Source organism: Streptopelia decaocto (assembly GCF_964273445.1).
Source record: "Streptopelia decaocto genome assembly, chromosome: 15".
In the NCBI taxonomy this organism is placed as follows: Eukaryota; Metazoa; Chordata; class Aves; order Columbiformes; family Columbidae; genus Streptopelia; species Streptopelia decaocto.
In genome coordinates, this window is record NC_138670.1 from 2,268,093 (window position 1) to 2,292,579 (window position 24,487).

At 42.3% G+C, this 24,487-nt stretch overlaps 1 protein-coding gene across 1 annotated transcript in view; it reads left to right on the forward strand.

Moving 5' to 3' along the window:
• The window catches only part of TMEM132D (transmembrane protein 132D), a gene marked incomplete at both ends in the record, with an annotated part of 200,627 nt that overhangs the window by 147,831 nt on the left and 28,309 nt on the right, over positions 1-24,487 (forward strand). The window contains one exon of the mRNA XM_082066324.1: positions 15,658-15,801. Within this exon, the coding sequence (XP_081922450.1) occupies positions 15,658-15,801 (144 nt within the window). The remainder of the gene's footprint in view (positions 1-15,657; positions 15,802-24,487) is intronic.

Below are 24,487 nucleotides of genomic sequence, written 5' to 3' on the forward strand. Positions count from 1 at the left end.
GTGTGCTCGCCCTTTTCTTCTTCAAATGCTGTCATTTCATTTTCTGAGATTCTTTAATTCTTTGCCAGTCATCAGTTATTTAGAGTTTGAAGGCACAGTTCAGGTGTCACCTCTTAGTCAGGTGTAACTATGGTAACAAGGCAAGAATTAAGATTTGTGGTCTTCCAATGCACATTTTGCCTGGGGTTAATAATGACCCCGATGTTGGCAGTGCTTAATATCCCCAAGCAATTACAGAAGGAATTGAAGAAAAACGAAGGAAGATGAATGAGGATATTGATACTGGTAATTCTGGACATCAGAGACCAAATAAGACGGAAATGAAGTCCTCGTGTGATACATGGGAAAGGCAGGAGTTCAAACTCCATTCTCTTCTGAAGACCAAAGATGGAGAGGACAAGTCCTGGCCCCATTTCCCTGCAAGGGGCCTATTTCAGCCTCCTTAGAGCCCTTGTCTAGCAAAGGGCAGCGCTGGGCAGCCACGAGCCCGGAGCTGGACATGCGCTGTCACTGCTGCACATTGCAGCACAGGCAAGTGTTTGTGACATTATTCCACTTGCAAGGAAGCAAAGCTCAGCTCCAGCACTGAGCACCGGCAGCTTTCAGAGACGGCCATTTCCAATCCGACCGTCCCCTCCTCTTTGAACGGCACTCGGAGAGGACGGTAAATTTACTGCACCTAGATCTGATACAACATTCTGGTAGGTTGTTACCAGTATTAATAGGCTTTAAATGCTTTGTCCCTCTGACTTAATTAGAAATAGATTACAACGTCTAACGTTGATCTTTGCTTTCACTTTGGGTAGATAGCTTAGCAAACCAGCTTTTGTCTGAAGCTGCTGCATGTCTGCTTGTAGTCTTTAGCAATCACAAATATATCTATTCCTGCTTAAAAGTCTCTGCACACAACCTGCATATGGCCTGGAGAAGACCAAGAGATGATGTGAATATAGATTAAATTGTATTTTAAGTATTACTTCTCTGATTGCAATTTCTGGTCCTCCTGATGAAGTGGTCTGTCTGTTTTCTTTGTGTTATCAACAGAAATGCATTGAAAATTGCTCTGGTGCTAAGGAGAGCAGGAGGAAAACATTGCTTTGCGGCGAGCACTTTGAAAGAATGTTTACACCCAGAGCATCAAATTAATTTCCCCGAAGAACAGGCTGAGCTGATCAAAACCAAAAATGATCATTGGTTTTGCACGTATCTGAATACAAATAATTTCATTTCAAAAAGTGTGTTAAATGCAGCAGCTCATGGTTATTTCCATATTTCCTCAAGCACAACTTAATTATTTTCTTAGGCTCCATTTCCTTGATTTTGTTAACCACAGAATAAGTTGTAGCATCCCTCTCTCGGGGATGCAGGTGGGAACAGAGGCAGCTCAGTGACTTGGGACACGATGAGCCTGATCTTAGCTCAGTGAGGTGCCAGCCCGTGCAGGTGGAGCAGCAGCACCTCATTCTTGTGGTTGCTTTTTTTCTTAATGTTTTTCTGCCAAGTTTTTGTTAACTGCATTGGGAAAAATAGTTGAAAGCTTCAAAACCTCTAGAAATTCAGACAGATCTTTATGGTTTCTCAGAAATTCTTTAGCATTGGTGAGAATTGACTACCACTAGCACCCACATACTTGGTCTTTTATGGTTCTTCAGGCCTTTTGGGGCATATGTGACTGAAGTAGGAGTCAGTGTGCAGGTCACCTCTCCTTCTTTTAGTTAGATGCTTGATAATTGCTGCCTTATTCCATAAACTTGTTCTGAACCTCATCTGCAAGAGAGGTGGTGTCATGAACAGCAAAATAGACCGAAAAATCCCAGTATGTGACATTGATTGCAAAAATGTGAATGCATCCTCTCTAACATCAACATTTACACTGTTTCATGAGATCCAGCCAAAAACCTTCAGTATAATCTCAGTCCTGTGAAAGGCCTAACAACTGGTATGGAAAACCTTCCAAAGTAGAGCTGAATGTCAGGAGCACCAAAGGATGAGGTGCCAGTTGGGCGCTTTTGCTCTGTGCAGTTGGCATTTAGCTAGCAGGCTGAACAGGAGAGTGTCCAGTACCCTTTACCCTTTGTAAAAGTGTTAGGTACTGAAGAAAAACATTTAATTTCATTATAGGTAGCTTTACCAATGTTTCCCACTAAGCCATGCACTAATTAATTGGAGATTTTGTATCTTTTGGAGTCAAAACAGGTATGTGTGAATACTGAAAAGAGAAACCCCTGCCGGAGCGGTTTAGCTCGTGGCAGAAAGGACGGCAGCTCTGCCAGAGCAGCTGCGCGGTGGGACCAGGCCCAGCTGTGGGGGGACAGTGACACGCGCCTCTCCAGTGAAGCCACTCGGGTTGTGCTGCTGTGGGGAAACAAGTTGTCAAATGGCAGATGATTGTTCAAGACTCGATTTGGATCCTTGTTCCTGGCCTGGTGTGAGTGGGAGCTCAACCCCCAAGATTAAAGGGAGCTCTGGGTCACCCCACAAGCTGTGCAGGAGAGCACAGGGCTGGGTGACAGAGCTGCTACCGTCAGGATGCCTGAGGCTGAAGGAGGAAAATGCACACAATAAAGGAGACCTCGGGGAATCTCTAAAACATAAAAAGGATACGGGTTTTTAAAATGCAAAATTCCGTCTATTTGTCACAATGTGAGAGTTTGTAAAGTGACGCTGGAACTTTGCCTTTTACATATTATGTCTCACCCTTTATCCAAACAGTGATTTCGAGGGAGTTCGTAAGTACTGTCAATATCATCTCTCCAAAGGCAAATATGAATCTAATTACAAGGAAGTTAAAGTAGGAAAACTGACATTTTCAAAGCAAGGATCAAATTCTAATGTGAATGGTTCAAGTATGACACCTAAATTCATATCCAGGCTCTGAATTATAACAAGCTTGATCACTGAAAATGCTCAGCACGCAATTCCCAGGCAGCTCGCTTGTATTGAATCTTAATGGAGTAAAGTTATTTAATTAGGTCTGTAAATATGGATTTAGGTGAGTCGTGGCACACGAGTTTGAAAATGCTGTGCTGTGGCCTGTCCAGCCATCTGGCAACAACGGGTGATGCTGCTACAGCCGGGACACAGCCTGGTCAGAAACTCCTCTGCTCCCAGACAGACACAGGCAGGAGGTTGTTGGTATTTCATCATGAAGCCTCTTGCAGGAGAGGCTTCTCTCTGGCCAGAGAGAACAAAAACTGAGTCATCTTACACATATCATTGCATCAGTATCATTCATTATCTCGGATTAATCATAAAGGATTGTGGAGATAGGTATTCCAGGTGCTCATTAGTGAGGAAGAGGGATGAAGCTCTTGCCTGCAATAAAAGATGGAGCTCTGTGCAAGTCCTCACTTAAACCATGTCAGTAGTTTCAGTGAAGTAGCTGAAAATCAGGAGACCAATTACTGAAATGACCAACCTTATTAGTGTCAGGTGAGTTAGATGAGGTGATATGAGAGAGAATGGGGTTACCTGGCAGCAGTGGTCAGGATACTGCAGACAGTCTTTTTGTAGATGATTATGTAGCATAAATAAGTCTCTCATGGAATCTGTTCACAGAGTTATGGAAAAGCAGAGTTTAAGGTCTGAGCATCAGAGTTCAATGTGAAGAGAATATCTAAACAGAGGGTTGACAGTGTTAACAAAGGTAATATTAGATTTGAATGAGAAACTTTGTGCAGTTAATTAAAAATCAAAGACACAGTTATAATAGAAGTAATTATCCAGAAGTATTAAATCAGTTTTAAGTCCAAGCCCATAAAAGAATTAACCAGGAATAATGTAATATTTAATATTGAGGGCTTATTATTTTCCACTAATGCCAAAATCCATTCCATTAACCAATACAATTCTTCAAGGCTATCTATAAAATGAGTTGATGAAAGCAGGACAATAGATGGACAACTCTATGGGAAGAAGTTTTAATTCTGCTTTTAAACTACAGTTACAGTAAACAGAGTATTATTTCTATATGGAGAATCACACTGGCTAAGGCCAAAGACTTTTCTGGTCCAACAGTGGCTGAGAGCAGATGCCATGGGAATGATGCAAGAGCAAAGAAAACTGCTTTAAAGAGTATGTAACTCAGCCTGTTTGTGATCTAGAAATGTGATCTAGTTATTTCTTCCATTAAATTATGTCACTGCTCCTTCAATTGCAATGCATGTCAATGCAAGCAAACATTCCTTTTTTCTGTGGCAATGAATTTCATGATTCACCTATGTTATGTGGAAAAACCATCATCTTCTGCTTGTTTTGAGCCCTGCCGTCTGATACGGTTCCCTTTTTCTTTTGTGATGCGAGACTGTGAATCTGTGGTCTTGGTTCCCTTTCACCAGCCCGCGGATCCTCCCATGGATCCCTCTTGTAGCCTCTCAGTTGTCATCTTTTCTTGCATCACCTTTTTAGCCCTTTTGGGGCCTTTCTCAGTTGTCCTAGACGTGAATAGCAAATAATTAAAGGAGGTTAGAGAGAGAAAGCAAAAAGGATTATTTGCTTTTTATGAAAAGGGAATTGGAATGTCGGGGATGTTGTGGGAAGTTCTTAATGTAGGAAGCAGAAAGCCATGAAGGAAGCATTGAATGATGGGGAGATAGTGGTTACTGTCTTAACCACTGCTAAGTTACCGACTCAGCTCAAACTGGCTCTTACTGAAGTCATTGCAAACCATCACTCTAACTCTGATGCTGGAAAACAGGCTTTTATGAGCAAAACTGTCGTTTTATCAAGGTAGGTCAGGAGCTTTGTGCAGCGTTTGGCTGCAGGGCCCCCAGCTTGTAGTAAATTTTGAACAAATAGGAAAACCCAGGCAAATAACTGCATTTCCTATCGGTGTGAGTGTTGCATCCTGGAACTGTTCAGGTTCACAACTTCCTAATCATTAGAGAGTGACTAGTTTTAATACAGTGCTTTATTCATATGCTTTTTTTTGTTCATATTTAAAATGAGAAGAAGCTAAAGGCAGAAAAAGAAGCTGTTACTCTTGCACTGACATCAGAAGAATTATTTGATAGAGATTTCTGTACACATCAGATTACGAGAATACTTCCGATATTCTGGGCACAAAATATGTAATTTGATGTCAAGTCCAGCTTCATTTCCTTGAGGACATTGGACTAACACTAACATAAGTTCTCTACCAATCATTCCAGAGGGATTAGACATTAAACAATTGTTGCAGAATGTACAATATAGTCTTAAAGGCATTGAATCTGCAGCATGCATGTTCCCCAGGGTATTATTACAAGACCCTTCATGTCTTTTTTTCTAATGGCCTTTCGGATTCCCTGCTTTCAGCCTGCTACAACCAGCTTTACAAGTGTTCAGCCACTCTTTTTCTCCATTATTAATTTTTTTTCCTGTTGTAAAGCATTTCTGATCATTCTTCTGTCTGCCCAAATGCTTCTTAAGTTTATTGCTTTTCTGTGGTGTTGTTAGGGATTTTGTTTCCCGACTGGTATTACTTTTTAACTACTCATGTCAAAGTGTATCATTTCAGATTCATGCAGAAAAAGCAATTTGTCACAAATCTGCAAAGGCTAAATGATCAAAGCAGAACTTGGGAGCTCACTAGTGTCTTTCTCTGCCTACTTCATCAGACCTAAATATGTTCTGTCTTCATTCAGATTCTTATACCGCCCTGTACCACAGCCTTTATGTATGGCTGGGGAAGTAAATGTGTGGGTCTGTTTCTTGCTATATCTGCAAGATCAGCTAAGTTGCAACCATTTATACCTGCAAGGGATCTGAGAGTAGTTGTTGTCATGGACCAGTCACACAGAAAAAGTTCTAAATCAGTAGTGCCACTGAAATCCAGGCACCAAAATACCTTTATGGGCATGGGACTTGTAACTAGGGAGGGTTCAGAAATAAAACCTTGGTTGCTGCGTCATCTGGAAAAATAAAATAAAATATACATTTCCTTACCAAGACCAAATATGAAGAGATTAAGTGTTGGGCTGCTCAGCTGTAGGGATGATGGTGTTCTAATCAAAGGTACATGTGGATAAATGGCACTTGTCTACTTTTATTCCTAGAAATACAGTGTTAATGCCCTTCTCAACTCGTGGTGTGACACAGGGACGATGAGTTTACCCGCGATGGCAGGAGGGAGCAGCCTCTGCAGCCACCACAGGCAGGGACCAGTGTCCTTACCCAGCTACTGTCATGGGCTTTTTCTAAGGCCAAACTGTGACCCAAATTCTGCCCTGGGCACCGTGGTGTCCCCAGGAAGGTCACGGTCACATGTTTCAGAGCAGACTTTGGCCCCATTTGCCATATGGGAGCTGGAACATCATTTTTTTTCTGAATGTCCCTTTTGTTTATTTTCGTGTTTCTGTTTAAAGTTCAGATGAAGAGCTAATTACAAACCCAGCAGAGCCCTTGGCTGCAGGCTTCCCCGCTGCTTTGACGTTAGTCTGCTCATGAATGAATTTCTGGATTCGAGGCAGGTTTCCAGGGCCCCCATGATGGTCCCAATTTAGCTCAGGCTGCTTATTGCTTGACATTCCCAAATATGAATGTGCTACAAAAACTACCAAGGCCATTCTGCAAGGAAACTTTGGAATGGGCAACTTAGTCCCTTCTCCTCTGCACAGTGACCAGGAGAACATGACTTGTCTTGTTCCTTACAAGCCTCTTTCTTCTCTTTAGAAATGCAAAAAAACGGTTGGGTCCTTGCTCCCTGGCTCTGCCGTGGGAGGTGACATTAATTGCCACACTGGGGCAGATTTCCTCCTTGCAAATCTGCTTTTTGTCTCATTGTCACTGCAGCGTTTTCTCTGTCTGCCCGCCCTGCTCTGTACATCCCCTCTGTTGCTCTCAGGATTTCCATGCGCAGCAGGGGTGGGGTGGCAGAGCTCCAGCGATTGCTTCTGGCTTTGCCAGCGGCTCCATGGGAGGCTTGGGCAGCCCTGCTGACCTTCCCACTGCCCAGCCTTCGCCTCTGGAAACAGCCGGGGGGAGCAGAACTTCTACAACGGCGTGAAAATCAAGTTAGAGATGCTAAACGCATTAGGATTGTTGTTATTGTAGACAATGCTAAATGGCTTTCCTCTCTGAGAAGTAGCTTGTAGACATGGAGGGATCTGAATCTCTCTATATATATTTATAAACATCACATTTTCCTGTATTCGGGCAGCAACTGACTTCCCCTGAGAAACTGGGAGAGTTCCCCTGCCCTCCTGTCCCCTGCCCTCCTGTCCCCTGCCCTGTTCTCTGCCTCAGATTCCTCCCCACTCCCCGTCTGCCACCCTTCCCAGCCTCAGCTCTCGTTCAGCTTGTCGTTTGTCAGCTGTGACAGTGCAGAAATGTGGTTGTGACCAGAGCAGAGAGTGAGGACGGGGCAGGAGGGAGTCCCAGGAGGCACAGAGCCCGTCCCCGGCCCGGGGGCAGCGCTGGCTGCGGGACAGGGGACAGAATGTGCGGCAGGGAGGGATGTGGATCTCATCATTGTGTGGCTCGGAAACGCAAAGAATGACAGAAAAGAACCTGTCAGATTTGCCTGCTGGATATTTCTGCATCCCAAGGGCTTCTCTAGTCTGCTCTTTGTTGGCCGGGCCCCAAGGAGCTGTGTGGCAGATGGGGAAAGGGGTCCCCGGCTGTGTCCCTCAGGATTCCCTTTAGACCACTGAGTGCACGGGGGTAGCACAGTGTGGAAGATGGGAGAGATTCCTGTGCAGCTCGGAGTGCAGCCTGGGAAAGACAGCGGCAAGCTGCAGGAGAAAGGAAGGGGAAAAAAATGCACATATTAAATAAGACCAGTGATTTGTTTGGGGTTTTTTAATGCTTCCCTCTATGAAAGCGAAGCTGTTTCAGTAGTTTGACCCCAGTCATTCTGGCTCTGCTACACATCGCACCAAATATTTACTCTGCTAAATTGCATTGCTAGAGTCTCATTGGCATCTTTTCTTTGAAGTGATATCCCAGAGCTTTCATTTAGTTGCTGGAAATCCCTACATCGCATCCCATAGTCCACCCCTCACAGAGCTCCAGAGCCCCCGCAGGCTCCAAACCTCTGCGTGAGGCTGCTGAACGGCAGGCCTGAGAATCAAAAGAGCCTCACGCTGGCACATCAATCCGGGAGCTGAGATACTGACCCCAAGTGTGAAATTTTGATTGGGTTTAGCTAATTTCGCGTGACATGTCGCTACCAGTCTCCCCAGTCTCAGCAGTTGGGCGGCATCAGACACAGTGCACTCGGGTACCTTGGGCCACATTTCCCAGCTCTGATTTCCTGAGGAGTTTCCCTTTGACAATCAGACATGCCTTTCCCTCCTGCAAGGATGTCCAAAAGCGCTGGCAGCCTGTTTAGGCAAAGCAAAGCAGAGATCTCCCCAAGTTTGTTTGTTTGTTTGCTTTTAAGAGCAAACCTTGTTGATTATCAGCTAAAGCAGTCTTTCTAGGCACCAAATTGGAGTGCGCACTTGCAGCTTCATGGAGTTACAGTTTGGAGGCTGTGAATTAATTAGCAATTCCTCTGAAGAACCGCAGCCTGACAACTTGCAGACTTCATAGCTCTGTGACTTTGATAAACAGACAGCATACATGACAGCTTCCCGGGATCCTGGTAGCCTGCTTAGCACTGCAAACCGGCAAACCACCAAAATAAACTAACACAGTTCCGAAATGTTAGACGTCAAAGCATTAAAGGGACCTTGTCATTTTAAACTTGACACAAGTTAAAATTTGCATTTACTCTGTAGCTAGAAACCAGTGTATTCCTATGGGAGGATTTGACTCCTCAGCTGAGTGTGAAGTGATCCAGTGGGACTTGGGAGCTTCCTGGTGATGCTACAGACTGTCCTGTTGCTAAATAGCTTGTTATCCTCTACAGGTACTTTGCCTGTGTGCTGCCTGCTCCTTAGCAGAAAATACAGGCTTAGAATGACACACTTCTGCTCTATGAAGTCACCGTTAGAAACGTTAAAACCTTGTGTGCCTTTGTCCCAGCAGCAGGGCGGTGAATGACAGCACCGAAAACAGCGGCAACATCCTATCACCCCTGCTTTGACTTGCATTTGTTGAGTGATTGCCAAGTTTCACCTTCAAGAAAACTGTTACCTACTGTTAGTCGCTTCAGCATCTTGAGCTCAGAGCTGAACTGCGGACTGGACACTGCACAGTACCAAAAAATAAAGATCCCTGTTTCGAGGCAGTTCCAATCTACATATGGGAGACAGGCAAAGGCAAGGAAAGGGGACACAACAGGCAAAGGCATTTTTCTCTCCCTCGGAGTGAGGTGATTTGTCTCCTGCCATTACAGACGTGGAACTGCATCCTGCAATAACTGGCAGTGTCCCCAGGCCAGGATTGCCCGCTTGTAACAACATACAAACGGGAAATGTTGGAATTCACCTGCCCGGCAGCCTCACTCACCGAGGCACATACAGCAGCACCTGCGTTTGCTCCGAAGTTGCTTTTCTTTCCTTCTTCAGCTTTTTACTGAACATCACAGGCTGTGTGATGAGAGACCTCTCACTGCTGGTCATCTTGTTAATGAACCCACCTTTCCCTTGTAAGATCTACCTGTTACTTCGCTCCTTCTCTCCCTATGTACTACACACAGCACTGTCATATTTTTAGCTTTTCCTTTTCCCTCCTCACGCTTAACAGTGATAAATTATATCTACACAGCAATAAAAGTTTGTTAGTAAGGATGTAAAATAGCTCAAAGGCTTTGCAAAAGTTAACTCTCAGATTAACTATAATTCGGTACCTTTCCCGAATGCCTCATGTGTGACAGTAGGAGGGTCAGGCAGTCTCTGTGATTATCCCACGTTGCTTTTTCCCTACAGCACAATGCAGCCATTGGCTGTTCCCTGGTTTTAACTGGAACATTGTGATTGCTGTGCTGTAGATGCGGCTCTATTTCTCTGTTTATTCTTGCCAAACCTGCTCCCTCCATCAGCCTGATGCTGCCCCAGCAGAGGAGCGAGAGCACGGCTGGGGGGGAGACTGAAAAATACATAAAGGAAAATATACTGGGGCATTGATTCTGCCACCTCTTTCTTTCTCCCCAATGGCTCTGCAGTCACACTTTGCTATTAAAAAAAACCCATTTTCCCCTCTGGAGCAGCTGTGTGGAACGCTCAGAGTCAGCAGGTAGATGGACCCAGAGAAACATGCCTTTGGGTTTCTGTTTATGCACCTTTTTAACCCTGCGTCAGCACAGCTGATTGTGGAGATCTCTTGCCTGTACAGAGGAAAAAAGGAAACCAATTAGGTAGCAAGTGCTTAAATTGGCTGTGATTAATTTGCTTTTATATCACTCCCCTCTCTCCTATTCCCAGTGACTTCAGATTTCACACTACGCAATGGAAAGTGCACAATTTACAACAAACAGCTGACTTGGAAGTTCACGTCAGTCTTTTCACACTTTTGCGTTCAGGTTTCCCCATCAATTCTCACATTTGCAGTATTTCAAATTCTACTTACAACTCTTCTATTTTTATTAAAGGCCTCACAAATTATTTTGTGTTATTTCTGGCCAGAAATCTTTTATTCCTTTGGACACAGAAGATTTGTTTTCCTGCATCCTCAAGGCTTGGAAAGCACAGGGCAAATAAAGAGATCGGAATACTATTTCATTTATTTCAAGCTTTCAGACCAACTGCCTCAATATTTTAAGACTGAACTGAAGCTGTTTGCAAGCTCAGAGCTGACACAACCAAGGACGTTTGCGTTGGAGCGTTTTCGGTTCCCCTGCACCACCGTGTATCTGGCCTCACCAGCTGCTGCTAAAACTTGTACTTCAGCTGCAATAATCTTATCCTTAAAGGTGGATTTAAGTTTTAAGAACCAATGAACAAACCTTTGCACTTGCAGGCAGAAGCTGGGAGATGACTCTGCATTTAAGGTGCAAGCTCAGCTTTACTCCAGCGCCGAGCACTAATCCAGGATAATGGGGCGGCAGACGGGATGAACTCGCAGCAGCTCCGTTAGAGAGATGCATCTATTTGCTTTATTGTTCAGCTGCTGCTTTCTGACTTTCCAAATCCCTCCTATGTTGTTGTTTTCATTTCCCCTCCTTGCAGTGGTAACATGAGGAAAAAAGCTGAATTTGGTCACATCCATGTGGATGTCAAGCATTGAGACTTTATTGGTTTAGAAGCTTACTAAATTTAAACAGAAGCATTAACATGGCCTTAGGCTCTCTTGACAGTTATAAACTCTTCCTTGGGGGGATTTCTGTAATGCTTTCTAATCAGCTTAAGGAGTTAATTAAACAGCTGTCACTTAGCTTCTTAATTCTGAGACCTGATGCTAAATAAGATTTGAAATTAGTAATGCATGGCTGAAGGGTGGATTCTCTGATATAAATAAGATGGCTGCTAGCTGAGAGGAGCAAAATCTGGGCCTTTTTAAAATAACCAGTGAAAAGATTCAAGGTGATAACCTGGATTAATGCTCCAAAGGCTGATTAATAGAAGAAAAAGGAGAATGGAGGATCTTAATGGGTGCCAAATGGGGTGGACTTTCAGGCAGCTATCCCATATTTGATGGTGTGTCCTGGATGTCACGAGGTTTCAGTCATCATTCCCTTCCCTGCTGCGGTCTGTATGTAGTAAACCCTAAAAGGCAAGATACCTGTGCAAACAGAAAGGAACTTGCTTGATTTTAGGAGTCAGATATTTAGCCTGCAAAAAATGTATTCCACTACAATGATAAAAAATATAAGTGGAGAGCTGCTGTTCTTTTAGAACATGCATTATAGTGTTGTGGGGAACTTTTAATGCTTTTTCCCACGTGTACTGTAGTAGGACAAGTATTCCTTGTCCTGAGGGGCACGAGCTGCAGAGCAGCCCCGGTTATTTGGAGGAAACGTGGCTGCGGGGCTTCTTTTGCAAACAAGCGGGTTCGTCCTCGCGCGGTGCCGTGAGCTTTGTGGGCTTTGTGAGCTTTGAATCACTGAACGACGCTCAATGCGCTCGGAAAACAACACTGACAGCTACCGGTTTGTCACATACACCTGAGCTGGGGCCTCAAAGCTCAGCATGAGTTAGTCACATATGTATAAGTCATTATGAATACAAACATTAGGAAATGTTGTGTACACAGAAAGAATGAAGGGAAGAAAAAGAAATCCCTTAAGATTTATAAAGATATTGTTAAAGTCCTTTCTGTCACCCCGGGAATTATAAGTCAAAAGGTAACCGAAGGGAAATTAGATTGCAGGGAAGCTACCAATTAAAGTTGAAAAAACTAATAGGTATTCACTTCAGCATTTCTACTTAAATAGATGCTTATTGTGTGTATCTTCTGAATATGTTTCTGCTGGAGGGCTTAATATGCTCAGTTATTTAATATGAATCTCTTCAGTAGGCAAAGAATGGTCACTCCAGAATCCTATTTAAAAGTATTACTATTTTTTTAATGTGGTATCATTTTCAGAATAAATGTTAGTTAGTCTTGCATTTCCATTACATGGAGAAAAATGGTTTTCTCTGTTTGCTAGTATTATTTCATTTTATTATAGGAGGGCTCGGTGTATGTGAATTATAGGGATACGTTATGTAATAGAGAAGGTTCAGCAACTTTTTAATAGCTGCTCAGGGAATCAACTTTTAGCAGTTAGAATATTTGGCTATAGCTTTGCAAAAGCATAACTATTCCCATCTTGTAGTGCCCTGACCTTCTAGCTCCTATGATCTATGTTAGTTATGGATAAGGAATACAATATTTCTGCAGAAGATTCTTTCATCAATTAAGCAGCAAAAAGTAACACTTTTAAATTAGTAACTATTTAGAGTTACGGTTTTTACATGCTGAGACTCTCAACTATCAATCTCTGTATAGCTAAAGAAGTATCATGTTTGTTTCCTCAAAATGCAATGATTTTCATATGCTTTCACCAGGAAAACATTAAGCCCTTTCTAGCCATTAAACAAATGTCTGAAGAAGCATTTTACTCTGCCCCTGCTGTGTAAATTGGTGTAAATGGTGGTTGTGCCTCTGTGTTTAAGGGTGCGATGCAAACCAGGTGCCTAAAGAACTCATCCTCCAAGTCGGTCCGTGTAGAGGTACCAAAACCTCTGCAAACAGAACATGCAGCTCAGTTACTCTGCTGCAGATTAACACAGCTTTCGATCATTGCCAGCTTGCTTTGCCTTTCTTCTGCTTTAGAAAAGTATTGGATCAATTTCTTTTCCTGGGACCGGACAAATAGTTGCTGATGGAAAGTCAGAAAATCACAGCAGGGATTTCTGTGAACTGCAGGCGTTACTTCTTACCCCCCACCTCCCTCATTTCTCTTGGAGACAGAGGGGACGAGGATTGTTGTGGAGGTTTTTCTGACTGTCTAGGAATCAGCAATACGGTCACGTTCCGCACGTTGTGCTGCTATGGGCTGTGCGCGGTTCTGAACGTAGATCCAGAACGTGGCTACACACAGAAGCTAAAATACTTTGAACCTGGGATCTTTGATTGTGGATCGAGCCTGGCTTTGTGTGCATTTCCATGCCAGGGATTCAGTCTGCATTCAGAATATCCAAAGCCAGCACTTGGAAAATTTGGAAACTCAAAAGAAATTAATGAAGCTTTGGAGTATCATTCTCAGTTACTAGCTCTCACCAGGGGAAATTACATTTGCTTTTGGTAAGGAGACCTCATTAATCACACTGTTTCAAAGGCTTGGTTATTAAACTCCCTTTTGCTTTATAAAATAATCACAAGGGTCATACTGTAATGTATCAACTGGAGGAAGAAAGGCGGTCCTGCTTGGGGGAGCGGGTCTTTTCGGCTTCGGACATGTGGTATGGCCTCGAACAGTCCCACTGGAATGAGATTCATACCCAAGTGTTTGCAAAATCAGGACCTAATGTCTGGATTCTGTAATTATCACGGATGCTTAATGGCAGTTGTTCTGTCAAGCTGCCCCCATTTGCAGCCCTCTGGAGCCTATAGGAGAGTGGTAAAAGTATCTAAATAACTTACAAGGAATAACTTTGCTGCAAAGCTCAGATCTGAAAAAATTAAGAGAACCTGGAAACTTAATTAGAAATCTTTCGGAGACCCCAGTTGCCTGAATAATATATTCTCGACTGAGAACAAATGTGCACTCAAGACAGAAGGGCCTTACAGTACAGGCAGATATTCTCACCTTTGTGTGAATTATAATTTCAAAATATCTGAAAGGCTTTTATGCTGAGGGAGGGAGAGGATTTTCTTCTCCTCTTTTTGTGAAATGCTGTTTCACCCTCCCCCGAAGATCATGGTGAGGATGGGGGAACTTCGGCAAAGCAGCTGTCAAAAAGATTGAGGTTTTTTTCTTTCTTTCTTTAAATATTGCTTTGAGTCTGAATAAAGTGTCTCTGTTTCTTTAAGTAATAAGAAAAGGTCTTTTTGATCTGTATCCTTTAGATGAGAGAAATCCCAGCTTCTCTTTAGCCCAAGAGGCAGTAGGGGGAATCATCATCTTCTGGTAACTTGGTTTCAATCTCTCATTTTGTTGTCTTCCACAAGTAAAATCAGGTCAGTCCCCGAGCTCATAGTGTGAGCTATTTAGATAATGAGAAGTTAGCACTTGGGGGGCTTTGGAAGCCTTTATTCCACAAGAGCCAGCTGAAATCAAGAGCCTCTTGTTCTACAGGATAGGCTGTGATTCGCAGGCACGGTTCTCAAAGCTCAGAGACCTTTCCAGGAACGAGCAATATCTTGCAATTAGGAGCGGAAGAATGGAGGCATCAGTTTGTGCTCTCTGCGTACATCGCGCACATCAGCGATATTCGCTGTGCGAGGCGGATGTGACACCAGGTAACCGAGAGTGATCTGTGGTCTCGTGCCCTTCGTGTAATCAGCACTCAGCACTCTTAAATTAGAAATGATAAAGCAAACAGAAGGAATGCATTTTGCAATCATCATCACAACAACGACATACCAGTGACAAAAATCACTGCAGGGCTTATTTTGTTTCAAGAGCCCATCCTTCCTTTTTGGGAGAGGATGGGTTTGCACAGACCTCGCTAAAAGAGAAGGAAAGAAGACTTGTGAACAAGCCCACCATTACCCAACGAGAGCCGCGGTATGTCCTAGAAAACCTGGCGAGGGTCTGATTCCCCATGGTGCTGTGGTACAAATAGTTATTTATGCAGGACTGGAATCATGGCAACTGCTGACTGTCCACAATCCAAACCGGTTCCTAACAATTGCTCAGTGCCTCTTTGCTCTAAATATTGACAGTATTTGTGTGACGGTGCCATACAATTTCAATATTTGTAGAAAACCTCTCAGAACTAAAGGTTTTGTGGGTAAACCAGCAAAACTTTCAGACATTATTTTCATGTGATCAGCGTAATCAGTAGTGAGCTCCTCAAGATGGAGATTTCAGTCTTGCTATGTGCAAGGATATGTTGTTTATGTGGTGCAGGGTCATTCCTCGGGTGTTAAGTTGCTCTGACACTTGGTGAGCATTTGCGAAATAGCAATTAGGGCATGACAAATGTCCTGACAGCCCTGAATCAGAACTGGGAGTTTGCTTCCAGGATTAAAGGGAGGAAATTTGTCTATTCTGGAATGGTTATTGGAATAGAAAAATCAATTCATAATCTCAGAAATTATAATGAATCTTAGAATATAGATTTAGAACAACTTTAGAAATTAAAGTAGGTGGTACTAATAAAGCAATATGTATTGACTAAATGGGCTTTTTTGGTTTCTTAGGAAGCAGAGATCCTGAATACAGCCATTCTCACTGGGAAGACAGTGGCCGTCCCTGTCAAAGTGATCTCCGTGGAAGACGACGGGACTGTGAGTGATCTTCTGGAATCTGTGGAGTGCAGATCGTCGGATGAAGACGTCATTAAGGTAGGACCATAGTGCTCTGTTGCACAAAGGCCCTGCAAAACACTGGTGGTTTCTAACATAACAAGTTCTTTCACCTTCCGAACTCTTCTGCTGCTGAAAGACAAAGGTTTATCACCCCTATGCATAGATTAGTTCAGTAGAGCAGTAGTTCAGAGACTGGACCTTCAAGAAAATTGCTGCTTCTTGAAGGCTTTCAGCTTGTACTAATATTACTACCAAAAGCTTTTAGGCAGTTCTATGTATTCTTACTCAGTTTGGTTAATGGTTAATGCACGTTAGTGGTGGTGGAAGGACACGGTCAGCAGTGGCGATTGTGGGAGATACAGTGGAAATGTTCCAACATGGTGACAGAAATGTTGGCTTGTCTACAGCAGCATTTATCTTTTCACAAACTTATCTGTGGCTGTCACTTGAGAGCAGGAAATGAGAGACATGGCTACAAATAAAAGTTAAAATTGAATTCTTTTTTAACATAACCAGCATGTCACAAAACGATTACAAATACTACAGGCCACCCCTCCAGCTGCTGGAAATCACTGTTATCCCATTAACTTTTGTGAACTGCACCATATTGAGGACTTGGCCTTTGTGAAATTTGCCTTAGCCTAAAGCTGACTGGAATGCTAAGCTCTCTGCCTGTTCCGTTAGTTCGTTTTAATTTGGATTCACGCAGCTAAGGGTGGTGTTTAGCTCCAATGCAAACCTCTCTGGGTCCCATCAGCTTTTTCAGATATTTCCTAGTGGACAATTTTTGCCTTTATAGGCAAATATGGGTGCAGCTACGGGGGTTTTACTGTTGTATGGGAAACTGCTGGGAGTTGGAGACACACCTGGAATTTCAGTAACTTTGTGTCACAGGGGGGGTGACAACTGGGTAACTGAAGAACAGAGCTGGGTATGGGTTTCAATTATCTTTCTTGAGTTATCTCTAAACAGAGTTTTTTTTGTCAAAAAATTGCAATGCTTACACTCTAGGCTCGTTTTAAGTAATCTCTTCATGGTAATTTCTTGAGATGAACCCAAGCATTTTAAAAGCACAGCATTTTTGGTGTTTCCTTTTTAGAATCTATGCAGGGTTTCTATTGATCTGAATAGCCACTATGCTGGTATTTTCTGATTAAATGTGTCTTTCTGGCTGTCTTAATAGAGACATTTTATTATTTGCTTCTCTGAAGCCCTTTTCAATGTGGTAAATTTGCCACACACAGCAAACAGTGGGGCTGAATCTAGGTTTAAAAAAGTAAAGTAATTATTTGGGGTCCTTGTGTTGCAGAAGTTAAATGGACTAAGTCTTCACTCACTAACTTACTGATTAACTAACTTTAAAGCTTTTTCAGTGAACTAGAAAAAAGAATTTGGAAACAAATAGATCATTTGGAAGATACTTTAAAAATCCGTTTTGCTTTCTAAAGTTTTAGTTTATCCAAATTCTTTGGCGTGCTCACTGGCTGTTTCTGAAATGGTTTTGTGTGCTATAAATCTGGATCAGTTTAAAGTAAGCAGTATGCTCAGCTCTAACCCTCGCAAAGAGGTTAAAGTGGTACTACGGCTTAAGTGTGCATCTATCATTAATTGTAAGTATGTTAATATACCAATAAAGGTTTGTGTGCTTAATATTATTAATAGATATACCGTTGCACAATTAAACTAATGATAGGCTTGATGTCAAAACAGGAAATCACTGGTCAGAGATCAAGACATTCTGGGCTCCTGCAAACAGCCCCTGAGCTGCCGCCTCCGCAGGCGGGTTTCAGCAGCACCAAAATGAGTTGCCAGTTTCTAATGAGCTCTTAATTGAAAATGTGTCTCCGAGTTTCCAGTTTACCTGCTCTGGTTCAGACCAAGCCTTATTCACAGACATCTTAGCTAATGAAGATAAAGATATATAATTACTGGCCAGCCTTCAGCCTGCAACAGTAATTAGAGTTTCTGTTCTCTGAGCTGTAGAGTGGTGAATATAAAATGGAAGAAAAAGTCTACTTAAAATGCCCGTTGAAATATAAAGATTAAGATTACATCTGTTTGTGTCTTTACTGTTGCTGTTTTTCAATGCATCTGTCATGTAGCATCTAGCAGATTGATTACGTGTTTATGGCTTAGCTTTTATTCTGTGTGTGTGTTGATTGATGATGAGTTTAAGCTCATTTTCCTTGCAGAATGAGGATACCTCATTCTTCTTTTAGTTTCAGGGACCACATTTATTACTCATTTCTTTCACTCAGACTTCAAAGAACTTTAAAGATACCAAATTCTGCGGTGACTTGTTTTCAGATAAACTTCTCTGCTTGGACTTGGTTGAATAAGTCAGGACAGAATTTAGTCCATTAAAACAATATTGTTATTGACAAATGATTGAAGTAGATAGTAAAACTCCTACTGACCTCATGGAAAAGAGAGATGGGTGACCAGACCTTTTTTGTTGAATTGTTGATATGGATCAAATACGCAAGATTATTTAAATCAAGAGTGAGGAGAGGAGAGAGGAAAAGTCAACATCTTTTAATCTTTCATTTTGAAAAGACATTTCCATTTCAAAATGGCCATTTTTTTCAAGGCTCAACAAAGCCTAAGGTCACCAAAGCAACACTTTGCAATGCTCTGGGTTTTCAATTTGATGAGTTGATTGACAATCTGTGTTTCATTGCCCTGAAATGAAAACACATTTAGATTAATTTTGTTTGGTCAGTTAACTAAAAATTCCAATATATTCTCAGCTCTGTCCAGAAGCCACTTGCGGGGAGTCACACACTGAACGGCACCAGCTCTGGGAACAGGGTACAGTGTCTCTGCCCCTTTTTTGTATTGCAGGATTTTACTAAACCTGTGTGCTCCAAACACACCCGTGGTGGGAAGTTATTGCTGATGGACTGAAGGGCTGGTGGCTGCTTCGTTCTGTTCCCTTTGGACTGTATTAGAGAGGATAACAATGCAATTGCAATTTGTAAAGTATTGCTGCAGGCTAATAAATCTTTCAGTGTGGTTTAGCAGTGGCAAAATAACTTGTTTTTAATCAGGTGACAGACTTTACAACAAACTGAAGCGTCAGAGCACTTAAAATAGCCTGAAGTAGACCTTTTAAAAAAACGTTAAGCTTTTAGCAGCTGTTTCTCTTCTTCCTTACACTGGTGCACTTTGGGCAGAGTTGAATTCTCCTAAAGTCAGTGGGGCGACAGAGTGAAAAATCAAAGGGAGGAGATAATGGGGTCCAGGATTGTATCTGTTGCTTAGTTCAGCATTGACAGCTCCAGCGCTGGAGATTTCACAACCACATTGCCAGCAGCAGCCCATTTGATACTCTTTTTACAACACATTCTTGGGTGCACGTGATTACACAACTATTCAGTTCCAGCTTTCAACTGGCAAAGAAAGTCCTCACGGCTGCAGGTCGAAATCATGGGCCCCCAAAATGCAGGTACTGCAAAGATACACAAAAATGTAAGAACAAGAGTGTGAAGAATCCCAGTTTCCCTGTGATCTCTTGAGTTCAAGCCAAGCTAAGGGTGATCTGAGATTCATGTCACCTGTGCCACTAGGTGACCAGAACATGCAGTATCCCCATCGGATGAGTTTGTTGCGTGGGTTGCTCGGGGTTCAGAGCACCCGAACAGAAGGAAAAGCAGCTGAAATCAGCGTAGTTTGTTGAATAATATCAAAGAAAATACATCACCGTCAGCAAATGGGATTTTGTCTGGATTAAACACTTGCATATAGAATATGGTTGTGTCAGGCTGTATTTTATAATAGGAAGATAAATCTCTACCTTGAGGGCCGGGTGAAGATCAAGTTCAATCTACCATGGTTTTCCACAATATAACACAGTTTCTCTCACCAGCTGAACTGCCTTATTCTATCCCAAATAATTTTGATCTATTTTGAAACAAACATTTGATTTAAGTCAGCAAGGGGATGTTTTTATTTCCTGCGATGTCTAAACATTTCATTTCGACAGAAAATGATGAAATCATGTCCTGTCATTTCAAGTCAGTTTCAGGATTCCTGCCATCAGAATCCTTCTGAACTTTTCACCTCAGCATGAAGCAACTGTGAAAAAGAGAATACTTTTCCTGGTCTGCTCTGGTAATCAGGAGATAGGACAAACTTAGAAAAATGCACTGTATAAATAAAAGTTGTAGTAACGGTTGAGTTTAGTGCATGTGCTGTTGATGTTGGTGATAAGGGAGCAGGAGCAGTGTTCCCCCCTCTCTCTGGTATGCAGAGCAGACATGGCAAAAACGAGCTCTGCATGTCGAACTGATCTGACCATCCCACATCTCCCAGGGATCATCAGAAACACCTACAGCTGTTGAAGTTACTGCATTTGTCTCTTTGGTGTTCTGCCAGTTCATCATTCTGATGGGAATCTTGAGAAATAACAAGGTTTTCCTGGAGCCGTTTGCCTTTTTGTAATCATCCACACTGAAAATCCCGGTGTGACTGCTACCGTTGCTGTTGACTACAGTTGCTTTATGTTTATGAAAGGTTGTAAGCATATAAGATACAAAGCTCCTCTGTAACAGAAAAATCCAAATTTCTGAATTGCAACTTTCTCAGTATTCTACAGAAGATACCAAGAAATCTGTCTTTTTGTGCTTAATGGGAGTGGAAATGTGTTCTTGTAGAGCCAGGGCTGATTTCTGTGGGTATTTCTGTTCTTCATGGGAAGGAATATGTCTTAGTTCCATGAAAAAAATGAGGCCAAAATCTAAAGAATATCCCAACAGTGATGCCAACGATGATCTGAGTGGGGAATTCTTTTGAGTAATGGGGCAGAGATGGTGGCTTCGCTTCTTGTAAGCTGCTGATAGTTTATGAAGAGATACAGACAGCTGGTAGTCAGCTGTGACCATGGGAAGTAAGAAAGAAGTTATAATGACTGGACTTGTAGAGCAGGTAATTTTTCACAGGTAGATCATTGCAAGTTTTGTATTTCAGAGATAGTTTGTTAATTAATTAATTAATTAATTTTCCCCGGCGTTTATTTTGTTGTTTTTTTTGTTTTTTTTTTAAGAAAGTAGCTTTGAAATTCTGGAGAGGGTTGTTCAGCCTCAGAGCCTGAGTGTTTGCATGAGCCGACCGAGCAGATCCAGTCACTCGCTGAACCCAAAAGATGAACGTCCCTGATGTACAGAGCAATTGCTGAGGTGCAATGCTGCGAATGTTTAAAGCAAACTAACATGGAGCTGCCATCCCTGTCGTTCTGCTGACCGTGAGTGCAGCTGAGTGAAAACGAATCCATTCTTGGTTTGGTGGATGAGCTGCCTGCCTGCTCAGCTCCCCGCTCCCTCCGAGCTCACGTCGGATGCTCACAAAGCTCGTGCCAGCACCGGGAAAGAAGTAATATTGGAGTGGGAATCAGTAGCTAAGGGTGAGAGGTGGCCAGGAGTGCTTCTTTCTATTGTATATTCGCTTAAGTGGCCTGTGAAGTTACCGGTTTGCACAGACCCATCGTTAGTGTGGTACCATCCTTGTAAAAGGCTTCTCCTGGCCCTGTGGCGGTGAACGCTCCCCGTGAAGATGCTCAGGAACCACGGGTGAAGATCTTCCCAGTGCCTCACCTGTTTCTGACTGCCAGATATAGCGTTCCTACTGTTTTTAGCTGCTTTCGAAGCTGCTTTATATACCAAATCCTGGTATTGAGAAGTGCTCCATCATCTCAATGGAAAGAGATTGGAAAAATGTGCCAAGGAAATAGGGAATGGACAAGAGACATTAGTTCTTTCTTCACTGGGCTAAGCCAGCCATGCGTTATGAAGCACATGATGTCACACTGGTACAAATGAAAGCTAAATTGGGCTCAGATCATCTGATAGCACCTGTTTGCAAAACAGGAGTTTGCATTAATCATTGTAACTTGTGAGTCTCTTAAAAAGTTCCCTTTAGCTTTAAAACTCGTTGTGTTCTTCAGTTCCAGTGACCGTCTGCCACGTTTTAGAAGATGTGGTATTTATAGCTCTTTGTGCCTGCTCTAAGCCATTCTCCAGATCACAACACAAAACTCTGTGTTGCTTTATTAGCATGCAGTAAAAAGTTACAACATGCCATAGAAACTACTGTCTTCTCAGCCCCAGTTAGGATTTTTCTGGACATACTAGATACAGCATAGCCGCTAAATTACTTTGCTTTTGCTTATCATTTGCAGGACTGTCCAGAGATTGTATTTGCTATGGAAGGGATTGGTCTTATGAAAAGAAAAATCTATGTGACAAGATACTTTCAGCTGATTTAAATGTGCTTAGATCCCATGACTATATCAGTACGATACTGATTAACATTAGATGAAGATTAGTCTGGTGATCTGGAATTAGTAGAGAAATTGCTGGTAAGACCTGAAATATCCTGAATATTTGCTATGGGATATTTGGAGGATTCTTAAAGTTCTCAGAGGCAACTGGAAAAACAAGGGGCTTATTTAGGACATACATATAGGAAGAAAAAAAAGTGCTTGCAAGTGTTAGGAAGGCTAAGAGGTCAAAAGACATAATGAGCCTGGGACTTGTAATCATGTCCGGTTTCTCTTCTTCGTTGGCAATGAAGAAGGGAAGGCTGCTCCAGTGTTGAGCCTGGGTTGGGTTACAGATCCTAATAAGGGCTCAGTCTGTTTGCAGTGTTTGGCTTTTGATTTTCATTTCATTAGCCTCTGCCTTAATGAGATTGGATAACAGTCGGATAACCCATTGGATGATATTTCGGATGCTGCATTGAAATGTGCTGGTTATAATACAGGCTCTGGCGTAGGTATCAGCTGTGACATTGGTGTGCTGTTGTGATCTTTGCCACGTTATTTATTTGATCTGTCTCAGCACAGACACATACAAAAATGTAGAATGGTTCTGAGTTACCTTGACAGATAAAGAGCATTAATATTAGATCCTTGAAAATTACCTTGGGATCTTTGCAGAAAAGGTACTATCTAAGCATCATCATTGTGATTGTTAATAATATACATAACCCTAACTAGGACGGAGCACAGACTTGTTAGGAAGCACCCCTGTTAAATATAGCTTAATCACAGCACATAAAAGTGACTGTCATGATAAAATACTAGTGGCTGAGTAAGGATTTAGGGATATTTCCAGATTTCTTACGTAACGGGCTCTGTGCAGGTCTGCTACTGAAGATTTCTTTCCTTCTATGGCTCATAAGCACCACTGCCTGCACGGCTGGGTCCTGCGGTTCCTTATTTAACATCGCCAGAGTGCTCAGCATCCCCCTCGGGAGCTACATAAGCTAGGGCAGAGCAAATATATCCTATGAAAGACCAATTAACCCTTTTCCAGATACGTTTTTGGTGTGGCATAATCAAATTTTAAAAATTGCTATCCTTAAATAGCTTGGAAAAAGCATGTTCTGAGCAGATGGTGTTGCATCCTTTCTTTCTGTCGAGTGCAGTGTGGTCCTGGCTTGTGCCCTCAGCTCTCCCCTGGTTTGCCATGATGACTTTCGGCTACACGTTTACTTGTTCTCTTTGCAGTTACTTACAGAATTGATGTAGTACTTCTGAGCATGAGAAGGTGAGCAGGAAAACACCTCTGAAAAGTGCTTTGAGGTGTCAGAATACAAGAAGTTCTTGGAGTCCCATTTATTATCAATAATAATTATCTGAAATAGTTCTCACGCTTTACACGTGTAACAGGATCTGGTCTATTGCCTTTTCTAAGAATGCGGTGCGGATGTTGTATTTGTTTGTAGGAGACATCAGTGCTATTATTTTTCTCACATCAGCTACCTATGGAAGTGCTGAACAACTTTCCTGTTTCAGTCATATTTCGCAGCACCGCCTTGTTGAACTGGTTATTGGGTGATAAGCCTGATTTCTGAAGCTGTTTAGGCATTCAAATCCTATTAATTTAATTGGGAATTAGAAACCTAAGCACCTACAAAAACTGGCCTTAATGGCTCTTTAATTTTAGTTAAAAGTATAATTGTGTATTTAGAGCAGGTGAGTATTATAGAAAGCTGATATTTTCTCCCAATTTATATAATCTCTTCCATATAATAACTATTAACAATAACCCGATTGTTTGCGAGCAGGTCATTATTTTGCATCTGTAAAAGGGGTTTGTTTGAGTAAATTTAGAGCATCTTCTTCAGACTCCAGGATTTGAGTGCCTTCAGCAATTTCTTTTGTGAGCATGTGAAAAGCTGTTGTAATGTTTGAGATTTTGTGCAGACCTGGAGCTGATACCGAAATGAAACCCGTGAACATGACGTTCCATTACACGCTCCGTTTCATTCTGCTAAAAGCCAGAGAGGGAGAAGTGAAACTTCAGTAATGAAGGAAAGTACCATTTGCCTTGGTGCCTCAGCATCTAAAGGCACAGCGGATGTGTACGAAAATGCATTTTATGCGTTGTCTGTAAGCATTAGATTAATTGCACTTGACTGTCACTTAAAGGAAAAACCAGGATCAGTCTCACGTGCACACATACAGTTTCTGTTAATGATTGGATCTCATTTCTGCCACTGGAAATCCAGACTTAACCCAGTGCGGTTAATGGCATTGCTCTGGACTTTGTCTGATGAAGAGAAGAGAAAGTCTAGTCCTTATTGTGTCTAAGCACAGTTCTCACCGTCACTGGATGGTTTAGTTTGGCTTTGGCTTAATGCTGAAAGCGAAGATCAGCCAGAGCCGTTTGGAGCGGTTTCAGTGCCGTAGCCGTAAGTCAGCCCATGTTTCCTTGAAAGT